A 14,974-nucleotide genomic window follows, 5' to 3' on the forward strand; every position below is an offset into this window, starting at 1 on the left:
CATTTAGCACTTCATCATATCGCTGTACCTTGTGTTTATACGCAATAACATGCCATGCAGTTGTTCATTATGTTCTGTGCTAGCTTGTAGCCGTACATATAAATAATGTAAACATTTTCAGGGTTTCTGATATAGGTCCAGTGGGAAATTATGTGGCTATTTGCACTTTAATAACCATCCCTAGCGCTTTGCACAAAACAAGGTTCTGCATTAGAAATGTGTGCCTGCTGCACATTTGCCTAAACCCTGCCGCTGGGATCTGTTCTTTAACACAGTGCTTTTAGTGCCATTGTAAACATTTTCCATTGGTGTGCGAGTCCCCGGTGTACTTTGTTGTACGTTCTAATGGGCCTACAGTGGTGATTTATTAAACAGTCCCCCAGCAAAGTTCATGCATGGCCTTAAGTTCTATGAAACCTTTCACCATATAATTATGCCTACCTGAAATTTGCAAATTTTAGTTATTATTTAATAACTGTTTAATAGCCAATCTACAATGCAGCTTTTATTTAAATGTTTTTTTTTCCATGTGCACATCATATCGATACAGTTTGTCTAGCATGCATAGTTTGTTGTATAACCTTTCCATTTTCTAGTGCTTAAATAAAGCTTAATTCAGTCGTAGAGCACTAATTTCTAGTTTTAATTTGCTTGATATATAATCTCTACAGCATTTATATAGAGTACCTATTCAGAGTTATTTTACTTATCTAATTATGCAAAATTACTTGTATCGTCGAACTGACAAGGCCAGAAATGCTCACACGTATAAAAAAAATGAAAACTGTTTTTTGTACCCATTTAATTTACATTCCACATTGCGGGATTGAATCTAGACCTCAAATAAATGTTGGGCTAAATGGCAGGGTGGTGTAGGTTTATTTAATTTTCTTGTGTTGGAAGCTGTGATTTTTAACATCTGTCATGGCAATTAACAGCACTCGGTTCACTGTTTTTGGTGTCATTGGTGTATGTGTAGAGATCATATTAGGGTCCTCTTGTGATGCAGGCTTAGTGTCATTGCAACACCACTGCCATCAGTGTGAACTCATTGCCAGCCACATGGGACAGACAGAGTCGTGCCAAGTCCAAAGAGCAAACTGAACTGTGCAGTCTTCCCAAGATCACAACCTCGTCCAAGCTGCGTGCGCGATAAATTGAATGTCGCAGCAAGCCAGAAATCGCTGGCCAAAGTAGAACGCTGATGTGACCAGCAGGAGACGAGAGATTGGTGTGTGTTTGTAAACCTTGCCATTTATAGAAAGAAGAAAAACGTTGGTGGGTGATCCCCCCCCCCCCCACCTTGTATTAGCTTCTCTTTGAAATGTCTGTGGATGGCAGCATGATAAAGTACACAGGTGTTCATTTGACCGAACTTGCAAAATGGGCACACAAAGAAAAGATGTACTTCTTTAGGGTTGTGGATGATTACCAGGACAATGTATGTATTTGTCTTGTAAATATTGGAATGTGAAAGGATTATTCTGTAGAGTATTTTATGACGTTAGGTATGCGTCTTGACTTCAAATGGCACTTGTTATGTTCATTTGGGGTCTGAAGCGCCTCGTGCACGTTTTGGGGTCCATTGCTTGATTTTGGCAACCACGTGTTTCCCCTTTCGTTGAAATACCAGCGCGGTTGACGCTAGCAGGATGAATACAAAAACAGAAACCTTTACACACAGACGAATCTGTGTTCCTGGGGCTGCATGTGGTAATGCTTGCGAGCTCAAGGCTTTCGGTCGAGTGTCACTCGGCAATGTTATCACAGCACAACAATGCTGTGTTTTTGTTTCTAGAAGCGAGATGGCTGTGACTTTGAATCGCAGTAAATTGTGTTTCCCCCCCCCCCCATTCTCAGTATTTTCTACATTTTAATAACCTGCAGCAGCCACACAAGGTGGGAGTGTGCCAAAGTTTGGCAGTGACAGATGTGACTCGAAGAAGCATTACAGTTGCAAGGTGCCACTGTTGTTGGCAGAAGTTGATTTGGCAGATGGTCAAGTCGTGTCCTGCCGTTAGCGGAAATACAGTTTTCCCAGGATACACTAACAAAAATGTTTGAATGCTTTCGGGTTATTAGTGACCATAAAAATATAATTAAAACAGGTAAAGTGCTGGGCAGTAATTTAATTTTATCTAATTAAAGGCTTACGCCTGTGGTTTACACCCAAGATTAACGACGCGTTATATAATTTACATCCAGATATACCGAGAAAAAAACGTATTACCGTTTTCCCAATATCAATATTTAACATACCGCTAAAGTTTCACTTTCTTGAAATGGTAATTGTATCTTGAAAATGTTTTATTGTTCTGATCGGTAGGCAATATTAGCATTTTCAGGCATGTTCTCTCATACATGTTTCTTGTGGTGAACGCCTAAGAATGTTATCCAATGATTGCTTTTTATTACACACTTTTATTCAACTTTCCCTGTTGTCTTTTATAATCTTTCAAATCTTTGACGCTGAATGTTTTCGGATCTACGGAGCCTAACGTGCTGAGATTTTGTACACAGACTCATTTGCGCGTGATAATTCTAGATTTTATTTAAAGAACCGGTCCAGATCCTGCCGATCCTGGGCCTCTTGGTCTTTTTTCTAAACATTTTTTGTAATTAATACTAATTAAGAGATACATTTGCCATATGTTCAAGCAACTTTGGGCATTCTCCTCTGCGGGAGCTGAGAAAAGCAGTTAACAAGGCTCTTGTGCCATTACATTTTTATTGTTCAAAATTTCCAAGTCAACTTTTTTGTAAAGGGAGAAAATATGACTACAATTATACAGCGCACGACTAGAATTGCTTAACGTCAATATGATTTAATGTGCTGGATTTACGGATTGAGGTCTGATGAAATGGCCTCATCTCTATGAGAATGTGTTAGGATAACATCAATTTGTAAAGCTTGAGGATATGAAAATTCTACTGTAAACATTTCCCATTATTTATCCTTGTTTCAGAAATTGAACTTTCTGAACTCACCGTTACTGAGTTATACAACTTGTGTTTTATTTCATAGCCCATCTCTCCTTGCCTCCTCGGGTGATGACTGTCTCGTGGCTGTAACCGACGTGGAAAATGATCTGAAGAAAATGTGAGTACTTTGTGTGGCACGCACACTCGGGGATCTTGTGGGATCTATACAGTGAGGGAAAAAAGTATTTGATCCCTTGCTGATTTTGTATATTTGCCCACTGACAAAGAAATTATCAGTATATAATTTTAATGGTAGGTTTATTTGAACAGTGAGAGACAGAATAACAACAACAAAATCCAGAAAAACGCATGTCAAAAATGTTATAAATTGATTTGCATTTTAATGAGGGAAATAAGTATTTGACCCCTCTGCAAAACATGACACCCTTGTTGGCAATCACAGAGGTCAGACGTTTCTTGTAGTTGGCCACCAGGTTTGCACACATCTCAGGAGGGATTTTGTCCCACTCCTCTTTGCAGATCTTCTCCAAGTCATTAAGGTTTCGAGACTGACGTTTGGTAACTCGAACCTTCAGCTCCCTCCACAGATTTTCTATGGGATTAAGGTCTGGAGACTGGCTAGGCCACTCCAGGACCTTAATGTGCTTCTTCTTGAGCCACTCCTTTGTTGCCTTGGCCGTGTGTTTTGGGTCATTGTCATGCTGGATTACCCATCCATGACCCAATTTCAATGCCCTGGCTGAGGGAAGGAGGTTCTCACCCAAGATTTGACGGTACATGGCCCCGTCCATCGTCCCTTTGATGCGGTGAAGCTGTCCTGTCCCCTTAACAGAAAAACACCCCCAAAGCATAATGTTTCTACCTCCATGTTTGACGGTGGGGATGGTGTTCTTGGGGTCATAGGCAGTATTCCTCCTCCTCCAAACACGGCCTGTTGAGTTGATGCCAAAGAGCTCCATTTTGGTCTCATCTGACCACAACACTTTCACCCAGTTGTCATCTGAATCATTCAGATGTTCATTGGCAAACTTAAAACGGGCATTTATATGTGCTTTCTTGAGCAGGGGGACCTTGCGGGCGCTGCAGGATTTCAGTCCTTCACGGCGTAGTTTGTTACCAATTGTTTTCTTGGCGACTATGGTCCCAGCTGCCTTAAAATCATTGACAAGATCCTCCCGTGTAGTTCTGGGCTGATTCCTCACCGTTCTCATGATCATTGCAACTCCACGAGGTGAGATCTTGCATGGAGCCCCAGGCCTAGGGAGATTGACAGTTCTTTTGTGTTTCTTCCATTTGCGAATTGCACCAACTGTTGTCACCTTCTCACCAAGCTTCCTAGAAATGGTCTTGTAGCCCATTCCAGCCTTGTGTAGGTCTACAATCTTGTCCCTGACATCCTTGGAGAGCTCTTTGGTCTTAGCCATGGTGGAGAGTTTGGAATCTGATTGATTGCGTCTGTGGACAGGTGTCTTTTATACAGGTAACAAGCTGAGATTAGGAGCACTCCCTTTAAGAGTGTGCTCCTAACCTCAGCTCGTTACCTGTATAAAACACCTGGGAGCCAGAAATCTTTCTGATTGAGAGGGGGTCAAATACTTATTTCCCTCATTTAAATGCAAATCAATTTATAACATTTTTGATATGCGTTTTTCTGGATTTTTTTGTTATTCTGTCTCCCACTATTCAAATAAACCTACCATTAAAATTATAGACTGATCATTTCTTTGTCAGTGGGCAAACGTACAAAATCAGCAGGGGGTCAAATACTTTTTTCCCCTCACTGTATGTAGTGTTCTTAACGGAGACACACACTAGAACTTGGAGGCAACACATTTATTATAACACCCCAACAGGGTAACTGCATAAACGTACACTTGGTTTACTAGACCACAACGGGGTAACTATACCACAGTGGGCTAACTACATAACTTGGTCAGTCAGTAACATACTGCCTGACCCACGAAGCTGAGCGTAAAGACCGAGGATCAAAGAGACGTAGCACCGACGGGTTCCATTACAACAGACAGCCGCGATCGCTCTCTGGACTTCCCTTTCATGATCCCGAGCGTAGCCTCACTCTGCCTTCGGCCACGCCCCCTTCTGGATCTTACCAGAAGGTTCTCGACCAAGCAGAACGTGTCCCTCGAGCCCCCTTTTGGGCCCCCTCACTACCCTGTCCCGGTCACGTGCCCTCTTGAGTTCACCCAGACTGTCACGTCCTTACTTGCCCCTCCCTCAGTCCGTCACCAGAACTATGCCCCCTAGGGCCCGCTTGCATGCCATACCTACTTTGGTGCCAGAAAGAGGCTCAAGACGCACAGTTCCACTCTTGTGACAGTAGCTGGCGCTAAACACCATAGTGGCTCCATTTACGTCACTCCATATACAAGGTGTTCAAGAAGGTATCGTCGATTATTGAATATTTATACAGATATTTGAGGCCAGTAAAATTATACACATCGAATTGACTTTCTACCATATGAGCTGTTTTGGCTGGTTCACCATTAAAAAAATGGAGGTTCTTAGCTCAAACGGGTGTTACCCAAAATAGACCGATTGACTCACTGTTTCATCTCTCCAAACCTCCACGTGCTTGCCACGTGGTTGGCAACGCACATTATGCTGAGGCTTTCACAATGGCGGTTTGTAAATCGTCATCTTAAAAAATATTTACATTCGCAAATTAATTGTCAGCTTTGACAGATTGTACATTTTCCAAATAAAAAAATTCGATCATTAAAATATTTTACATGGCTAAAACTTCATTTAATATGTATTGCTTAGATTAATTTATTACTTTTGCTGTAATTACTTGCATCACGTTATTGCTATTATGGATTTTGTTTAAAATAAATCAGGTCATTAATATGCATCGCTGTTCCTAGGTAGACTCCCTAATAGCCCTATTGCAAGCGTCTTTTATATCGGTCTTCTAATTTCAATATTGAGGTTGGAACCGAAATTCATTATTGGCATTTTAATTCATCAAATTGCCCTACCATGAAACTGTTCAGTGATGTTCGGGAAATAATTACGCTGATTGACGTTTATCTCTGACAGGAAAATCTTTGAGATTATTTTATGTCTTTTTGCAAATAGCACGATTTCTGGTGAGATAGAAAAATAACATTTGTATAACGTTTGATAAATAATTAGAACATGTAACATTTATTCTGACAATCTTTACTGAGTGTGAGTAATCGACAGTAGTAGAATTATTGCTCGAATCTAAAACATTGTTTCTCAAGGAAACATGCCCTATATGTTATTTATTTACTATCAATAAATGACAGTATTTGGAAGTTGGAAAATTCACTTAATTGTAATTTGTACACACTTTATTGCCTGACTTGAGCGTATTTTGCAGCGAAAATAAATTGATATTTGGACATTTATATAAGCATATTCGACATGTCCCAACAAGGGTACACTCCATCACACCATGAGCTTTCACATCCATTGTGTAACTGGAAGCAACGCTTTTGCTGCACAAAATGTCCACCAAACCAACCCTCTGATTCCCCTTGGTTCTTGTTTGCTTTAGTCTCTACTCATCCACCTTCCCTCATGAATTGCACGTATGTGGAGAATAGAGAGTGTGTATCAACAGAAAAAGTGATGATATTCTAACCCCCCCACCTCAAATAATGCTTGTCGACACATTTCATCTTGCTATATAATCTCTGCTTGAGGGATAGCATTTTCACAAGTCTTGGAAGAGGTGGAAGAGGAATATGATAGCTTAGTGCATCGTTGGAGAATACAAAGAAAAACGCCACCTTTGGGATTACCATGTACTGTTCAACCACTATCGACTGATGGTTTATGCATTAAAAACATCTCCAAAAAAATGTTAAGCACTCCTATGCCAATGTTGTAGCATTAGCATTTATTTCGGCATAATAATTTAAGCACGCACGTTTTCTCAATCGATCACGGATGTTAGCGATGTCGAAAGGTGGGTTTGGGAAAAGTGAATTAATGATCCATAGGAAAGATTTGTAATTTTAACACGTAGGCTTTCGCGACCAATATCATCCATAATAGAGGTTTTTGGGTTAGATCGTGTAAATATATAAATGTGTCGTTAAAACCCGCCACCACCCGACACAGCCAACTAGTAAGGGTTGTCACGTAAACAGAACATGCCAATTCGTCGCTAGTAGGGCTATTTTAATCAACACAATAGACAGGAAGGACAAGTTCAAAGGGCTCGCATCATGCACATGCATAATGTACGTTGCCTCAGTAATCCCCCCCCCCCCACATTGTGCAAGAGCGCAGTAGCGTGGTTAATTCATCTATGCCTCTATATAAGGAACAAAACAGTAAGACTTCTCCGCAAATCTGGCTGTCGCCTGATGAAGCTAGTTGTAATTACTGTCGAAACGTCGTACTCAGATTGTAAATGTTGTGGCTTGGCTCTCCAACACACCGGTGTGCTGTACTCGTGACGAATTGGCACGTTCTGTTTACGTGACAACCCTTGTTGGCCGTGTCTGGTGGTGGCGGGTTTTAACGACACGTTTATTTATTTACGCGATCTAACCCAAAAACCTCTATTATGGAGATTTGTAATTATTTGCACCACCCCCCTCTCCTCCGAACCCCCCCTCCCCATCCATAAAGATTTGAGGACCGATCTCACAGTGACTTTGTGCACGGGCTGGCTTGGTGCCCACTGCAACACGGACGTCTGACCACAGCTGGGTGGGACCACCGCGTGTTACACCACCGTGTGCCAAGCTCCTCAGATGGAGGAGGCGAGCCCCTCTCTGAGGAGACTGTCCCAATGGAAACTGCCAACGCTTGAAACCTGAACAACTTTAGTAGCACTGGTGATAGCAATGGTGTGATCGGTTATTTTGCCAGTGATTAAAATATGGTTATGTTCACAATAATTTTAATGGAGTGCGAATTTGCTTTTAAACTTTCCAGAATGTTGACGTATGTACCTAACAGCGAATTGATGTATACATTTCCATACGAGTTTCTGTTGATTTGAGTAGGACATACAAACAGTGCTTCATAACCGGTGTGCCACGGCACAAACGGAGACACAGACCAAGACGCACACAAAGATACGTGGACACGAATACACTCGCACAAATAGACACAGATACGAAGAGTCAGAGATGCGGAGACATAGGCACGAAGATACACAAACGGAGAACCACACACTCGTACACATGGAGACACATGGACATACAGAGACACAGACAGACACAATAGTAACAACCTCCATTCGCCACTAAGTGTTAAAGGCTCGCTGGCAAGAGGTCACGGAAGTCCCAGGTGCCATTGGTTGACTGTCTGAGATGACATGTAGTTGCACCAACTGTGGTCCCCACTGTTCTCACTTGCTCCGTCTTAGCCGCCTGGGACTCCACTCGTTGTGAGCGTCGCTTCTCCACGCTGTTGTTGCTAGAGGACTTCTGCCTCCAACTGCCCAGTAGCATCCTTCATGAATCTTCTCCACAGAGGCCGACCCTGACACCGCTGCTGGTACCAGTCATTGGCAATTCCAATCAGCTCCACATCCTTCTGTACCACATCGGTCCATCTCTTCGCTTGCCTGTGTCCATGTGCTTTTAGCCTCATCTATCCGGCCAAACAGAAGCTGCTTGGGCATGCTGTGGCTCGTTATGCGGGCTACATGACCCAGCCAACACAGCCTCACCTGCTGGAGGAGCTCACTAATAGGACTGTGGTCAGATTGTCGAAGGATTTCTGAGCTCACACAATACAGCAGTCTTGTTAAATCCAGGATGGATTGTAGACAGGTTAGCCTGTGTTTCAAAATGGCACAGGTGTTGCTTTAGAGGGCTCCATGTTTCACAAGCTTTGTATGGAGCGACAGGGCACATAGCTTTCACACAGCATTACACAGCTGATGTAAAGATAATGCCGCTCGACTGATTCGGAGCGAGACCTCTGCTGCCAAACCGGAGCTGGTCATAAGCACACTGCCTAGGCAAGAAAACTTTTCCACTCTTTCCACAGCTGCCCCATCGCTCATGGGGAGTGGAGGGAGGGGGGAGCATTTAACATAAAATACTCGGGTAGCTCCTTTGTTTTTGCGGGCTGATGGTAAGGCCACATCTCTATGTAGCATGCTCTAGGTTCAGCAGTAGCATATCCTGCTCCTAAGATTGGGCAGCAATTACCAGATCATCTGCATACATAACATGGCTGACCAATAGAGAGCCAACCCTTGACCCCACCCGAGCATCGATCAGGCTCCCATTACATCCATTGGAATCTTCTCCACCTACGTGGTCAAAGAAGATTAAATACTGTCGGGGCCAGAGGACATCCCTGGCGCACCCCAAGGTGAACAGAAAATGGCTTTGAATCCTGGCCACGCAGCTTTGCCCGGATCTGCCCACCACCATGAAGGTCCTTAATGATTGTGAGCAGAGGGGTTCTAGGACTCCGAAAGCACAAAGAATTACCCAAAGCCCTGACCTACTGAGGATATCATAGGCCTTGACAAGATCAATAAAGCAGAGATGTAGGTCCTGTTGAAATACACTCACACAGACACATAAAGATCCCCCATATAGCCTTTAACAGACTGCTGGGTCAAGGGCTGTTAGCGAGCACAGAGACACAGACCTGCACAGACATGGAGATACACAAGGACACCCAGACCCTAACACAGACACGAATACATTTACGCAGTTAGGAAAAAAATGTGTCACGGATTTTGGCAGTGCCACTTGATGGGTATATGCAAGGGGTCGTGAGTTCTCTCGGTTACAACACATTCCCACTCACCCACCCAGGCCCACAGTAATTGTTTGGTTTGGTATGCCGCGAATATCGAGCAAGCTGGAAAGTGTGCTGTGGAGTGAAAGGTTGAGAAGCACTGCATAAAAACTAAATGGTTCGTCTCACCTGTAGTCATTTTGATGGCTACAGTGATACAACCTCGGAACAATATTTCACATGGAAGTGATGTTCTTAGTGTTTGTCTACGCACTAAATTAGCTGCATTTTGTTTGGAAATTCGGTGTCGTGTTCATGGTTATCGTACCACAAGCTCCTCGTTGAAATAATAAAGTGCTTCCGAGCAGTTCTTGAGTTTGTCATTCTTTGCGTGCCATTGTTTTGCAAAGTGTTGTGAAACTGTTAGAATATTACAGTATATGAAGACCACACGCAGAAACGTTTGTCTAATGAGCATGTATATGCTAGTTATAAAAAGAGTAGGCATAAAAACAAACCTCTTGAAGCTCAAAGCACAAATTAGATTCGCCACAAGAATGTGCTACTCCTCCAGCTAATTCAAACATAAATTGTAATTGTGGCAGTCTTCTTTCATGATCACTTGAGCACCAACATGAAATCAGCAGGTAGATTTAACGTTTATGTTAATTGATCAGATCGTTTGAGTTACTTCCATACAAAAGTATGGAGGAAAGCCACGAGTTTTTAATATATGTACTTTTTGTGAGTTTGTGGGCAAAAGGCTTATTAGTCATAGCTTGTTCATGCCCGTGCCGTTTGCCGAGTCTTGTTTGACGCTGAGACGTTGCAAGACACGATCGCAGACACTGCATGCTAACGCTCGCAAGGGGCAATAACGTCCATCAATGGACTACGCCGGAAAGTAAAAGACGTATGGACGTGTCCCGAATAGCGAGTTGTGAATTTTAAGGAGTTTAAAATAACCCCCCCCGTTGCTCACGCCTGAAGATCTCAAAAGGGACACGGACAAAAAAAAGGCACCAAATTTTTCACTGCGCCAAATAGCGAATGTGCACACTGCTTTCCGAAAATATTCGTGTAAAGAATGGCTGTGGTAAAAAAAATGATCAAAAGGGTTTAGCCGTCTGGCGTGACAGAAGTGCCTCAGATGGCGGAATGAGTATCGCCACCCCAGAGCTAAGTGGATGGCTTGAGTAAAGTCAAATATACGGGGGCAATGTATATTTTAAATAAAGGTCAATAGTGGCTTCAAACTCTATAATAACCTGATTTCAATGACGACATAAATTGGAAGTTGATAAATGCCACAGTCTGTATGATGACCTTGCATTTGTTATTTTAAGAAGACGATGAACGTCGCATTATTTTTAGCTGTTCTGAGAAAATGTCCGTGCGTGTCATGCAAGGTTAACATCTCGACAACAAAAAATGTATCACTCTCGTGTTACTGACAACATTTTTTATTTACTAAACGAGATCCGATGTCACGAGTCATCTATTTATAGTCTTAACGTGGAAACACCTTGCTATGTGCTATTCCAAAGTTCTTGTATTTGACTGATACAATTAATATATATACGACTTGATAAGATAAGTGATGTTCAATCACTGTCTAAACAACAGGGTTTTTTTTCCTTCTAAATCGTCATCCTATATTAATTGTTTACTTTTGCCCTCCAGAAACCATGCATTATTGCTTTTTACCAGTTGCTTGGTTTTTCTTGATGAAACGTCGTACTCAGATTGTAAATGTTGTGGATTTGCTCTCCAACACACTGGTGTGCTGTACTAGTAACGAATTGGCATGTTCTGTTTCTGTGACAAATCTTACTAATTGGCTGTGTCGGGTGGTGGCGGGTTTAACAACACATTTACGCGATCTAACAAAAAAACATGTATTTTGGTTGATGACTTGTATTTGAATGTTGGTAGAATTTTAAAAAATATATATCGGGCGATGCAGTGGTTAACGCATTGCGTTATGAGCCCAGCGACTTGATTTCATTTCCCAGTCAGGTAGCATCAGTGACAAGTGAACCTGAACTATTTCTGGAAATCCCCCCACCACCTGAAAACATCAAATATACAAAACATTTTCTTAATCTTGGTCATTAGAAAAGTCGAATCTTACATGTTGTAACATGGACTTAAAGTCAGTGTTATTAGATGTTTTTTGTTTAGTTTACTAAATGTATTTGTTTTTTTTTAAAACTGAAACATATAAGATAGATCACCAATAAGATGAAAACGTATTTGCGTCTGGCTTGCAATTGCTTCTCTGTTAAGCAGCTTTATTTTTAAAGTTAACTATCCAGCAATACAATCTCGTATTATACATACCATGTGTCCCCACTTCTGCAGGCGGTCTATATTTTGTACTAAAATTGCAATGGGAAGGGGCGTGCAGCAGGAGAAATGTCTTTCCAATATGTTGGCGATTTCCCATCATCGGCTGTTGACATTGTTTTTTCACACTTGAACGCCACTCCGTCGCCTCTGCCTCCAGAGAAGGCCAAGACACCAACAACAACAACAACACAAAAAACAACAGAAGCTCCCCGAGGATATCAATCATAACAAAAGCCCCCGCCCACATCCCCACCTCAAAAAACCGACGCCATTTCTGCCTGCCAGACATTTCGGCTCTTTTTCGGTTTTCGAGGGCCCGTTGGCTCAAAATTCATTTTTACATTTCCGTGTGGCCAAATGGCCGCAGACATGCACTTTGTCTCGTACCCACATTGCACAGGAGTTGGCCGTTGTCGGTCTCGCGTGCATTGGAGAAACCACAGTCGGAAAGAAATTAGCCGGTTTGGGTTTTTTTGTCCCCCCCCCCCTTGCGGGACCGCATAGCCAACATCCAAGAGTTGTGACGTTCTCCTCAAAGTGGGGGCATCTCTCGCGACGTGCAGATATATGTATGCATTCCCCGCAGCACGCTGTCGGGATCACGCCGAGAGGAAAGGCCTCGAACCTGCCCCCCAAAAATAACGTGGCGAAGGTGCAAAACATGCACAGGCCCATCGGGCCGCGAATCTTTTTGTCGCATAACCACCACCCGCTCGGGCCAAAGCCACAGCGACAGAAGCTGTCCCATATCGCACACAGATTGCGTATAAACGTGTTCACAGTAGGTAAAACTTTTTTTATATATATACGTTTGTAATTATTGCAGAGTTGGTGTGACCTCCCCGCGCCTGTCAGGGTGATTGGTGAAACCCAGGAGACAGCCCTCCACGTCAAGGGGTGGTGGGGGGAGGGCCTCTACGAGGGCATCGAATCGGTTTGCGTTCCGGTGCGGTTCGTGTGCACTGAAACACAGTTTCAACCGGTTAAATTTCGTATATTTTCTCGAAATTCACAAAATGAAGACCTATTTGTGTTGAATTTCGATTTAAAGCTTTCGTGACTGCAATGATTCATCTTCTTTGGTTCTTTCGGTAAAGTCACGTAGAATGAGAATAAAATGATAAATTGATGAAATTAAATAAAAATAATATTCTCACGACGTTTCGGCCACAACACAAGCGGCCTTCATCAGGTGAAGGGACGAGACTGTCTGGTAGGACAGCGCTGGAGTGAAAGAGCCACGTTCAGATCACGACTTTTAAGCCTCAACTTCAGCACCACGGATAGCTACGGGCCCCGTTCAGACGGACGAGTTCATCCATGGTCGGAACAGAGGAGGGGGAGAGAGACAGGCTGCAATATAGGCTACACGGGAGTTTTTTTAAAAAGATAATTTATTGGCATATATACAAAGTTTATTGCAACATAAAGAGACGTGTATTAGTTGCTTCAAACACAGGTCTCTCTTTCTGTGTTGCAACTTGCAGCACAGAAACTGAGACGAAGATGCAAAGACAAAGGGAGATGCAAAGGCGGGGAGATGCAAGGACAAATGGTAACAATTAACAGTAAAATTAACTTTAAGGGGATAACCTACATTTAGATGTGTTCAGGAGTAGCCCGTAATTAGCGCTACAGTTACCACCTTAACATTAACGTTTACTGATAATAGGTTTTTCCCCTTTTTTTCTGGCAACAAAACAGGTGTTAAGATGTTAAAACACTAAACTGAAACATTTTACAAAGAATCATGTCTGCATTAACCACAATGCTTGTGGTCAGAATGCAAACAAAAAACATACTCTGATAATATGATGCATTGTCCTTGAAACTGATCGGTCCACACCAGAGACAGCTTTCTTTTGAGCCTCGTCTCAAACGGTGTTAGACCAGAGGACGCCAAAAGGCTTACGTTTACTGTTAATTAACGTTTACTGTTAATTATCGCTAGTTTGCACATTTAGCATTGCATTTATCTTCCTGTGTGTATCTATTGACTATCGTATGTTTATGTCACCGAGTCGTTAGTGTCACCCTCTCTATCACCTTCAGCCCTTGTGTTGAAGAATCATGTGGCTCCGTGTATCAGACATTTCACTGAGCGAGTTACCACGGTCAATGTGCCCTTTGGTTTTCATTCGGGGGAACAAATGCGGTTAAGACCGGTTTGGCTGGAATTCCCTGCATGCTTAAGAATGTATTCTTGATCTCTTTGGGTGCTTGGGCAGATCGTGTGGCCTCTTCAGCAGTGTTCAATCAACCAAAAATAAGAAAGAAGGGTGCACAATATCAGACGAACTAGTTGTCATGTTTAGTTTAAAATGTGGTGCAACCATTGTGAAAGGCTCGTCTTCTGGATGAAATACAAGGCCCTTTTATGGCAGACCATTTCGTCTGGGAACAAATAACTTGTTTCATTGATAAGGAGGGGTCGCCAATTGAAGGTATCCAATCTGCCAAGGGACTCGGGTCTGATTCCACAGTCCTGATGGAACCACCAGGGTCTCACTTCCATGAGACCCTGGTGGACGTTGGTTTGTGCTCAACTGTGCCCTAAGGGAGAGGGGCTTTGAGTTTGAATAAAATATTTACTGGCCCCAATGTAACTGTGGGGGTGTTTGACCAATTCTTATTTCTGAAATCCATTTATGTGAAGGATGCCTGTCTTTGTGTCCAAGTTTTTCTGTTTTACCGTTGTTGTATTTTTCACTTCAAGGCCAGGAGATGTTTTCGGTTTAGGGTTCTCCTTTGTGGTTTTCAGCTTTTCCTCTACTGCAGAAGTCCAGGAATACATTAACTGCCTTGGTCGCCTCTCTCCATGATGATAAAACCCACATTGTTATACGTACAGTATATATTTATCTGGTTTAAATTTTGAAGAGAGCCAACTGCAGTACCTAGTTCTCAGAAAGATATTTTCAAGGTCATAAAATTTCTCTCGAACCATATGTAGATTCTCAGCCTGACA

The 14,974-nt window shown here is 42.6% G+C and overlaps 1 protein-coding gene across 3 annotated transcripts in view; it reads left to right on the forward strand.

Moving 5' to 3' along the window:
• WDR77 (WD repeat domain 77) overlaps positions 1-10,021 on the forward strand; it is a 63,022-nt gene extending 53,001 nt beyond the window's left edge. For all 3 annotated transcript variants that reach the window (XM_032949073.2, XM_076065375.1, XM_076065374.1), the window contains exons 10-11: positions 3,026-3,100; positions 7,573-10,021. In XM_032949073.2, coding sequence (XP_032804964.1) covers positions 3,026-3,100; positions 7,573-7,756 — 259 coding nt within the window. In that variant the 3' untranslated portion in view covers positions 7,757-10,021. The remainder of the gene's footprint in view (positions 1-3,025; positions 3,101-7,572) is intronic.
• Positions 10,022-14,974: the final 4,953 nt, after the last annotated feature.

This window comes from Petromyzon marinus, chromosome 7 (genome assembly GCF_048934315.1).
Source record: "Petromyzon marinus isolate PM22_M1 ecotype Great Lakes invasive population chromosome 7, UKy_Petmar_22M1.pri1.0, whole genome shotgun sequence".
In the NCBI taxonomy this organism is placed as follows: domain Eukaryota; kingdom Metazoa; phylum Chordata; class Hyperoartia; order Petromyzontiformes; family Petromyzontidae; genus Petromyzon; species Petromyzon marinus.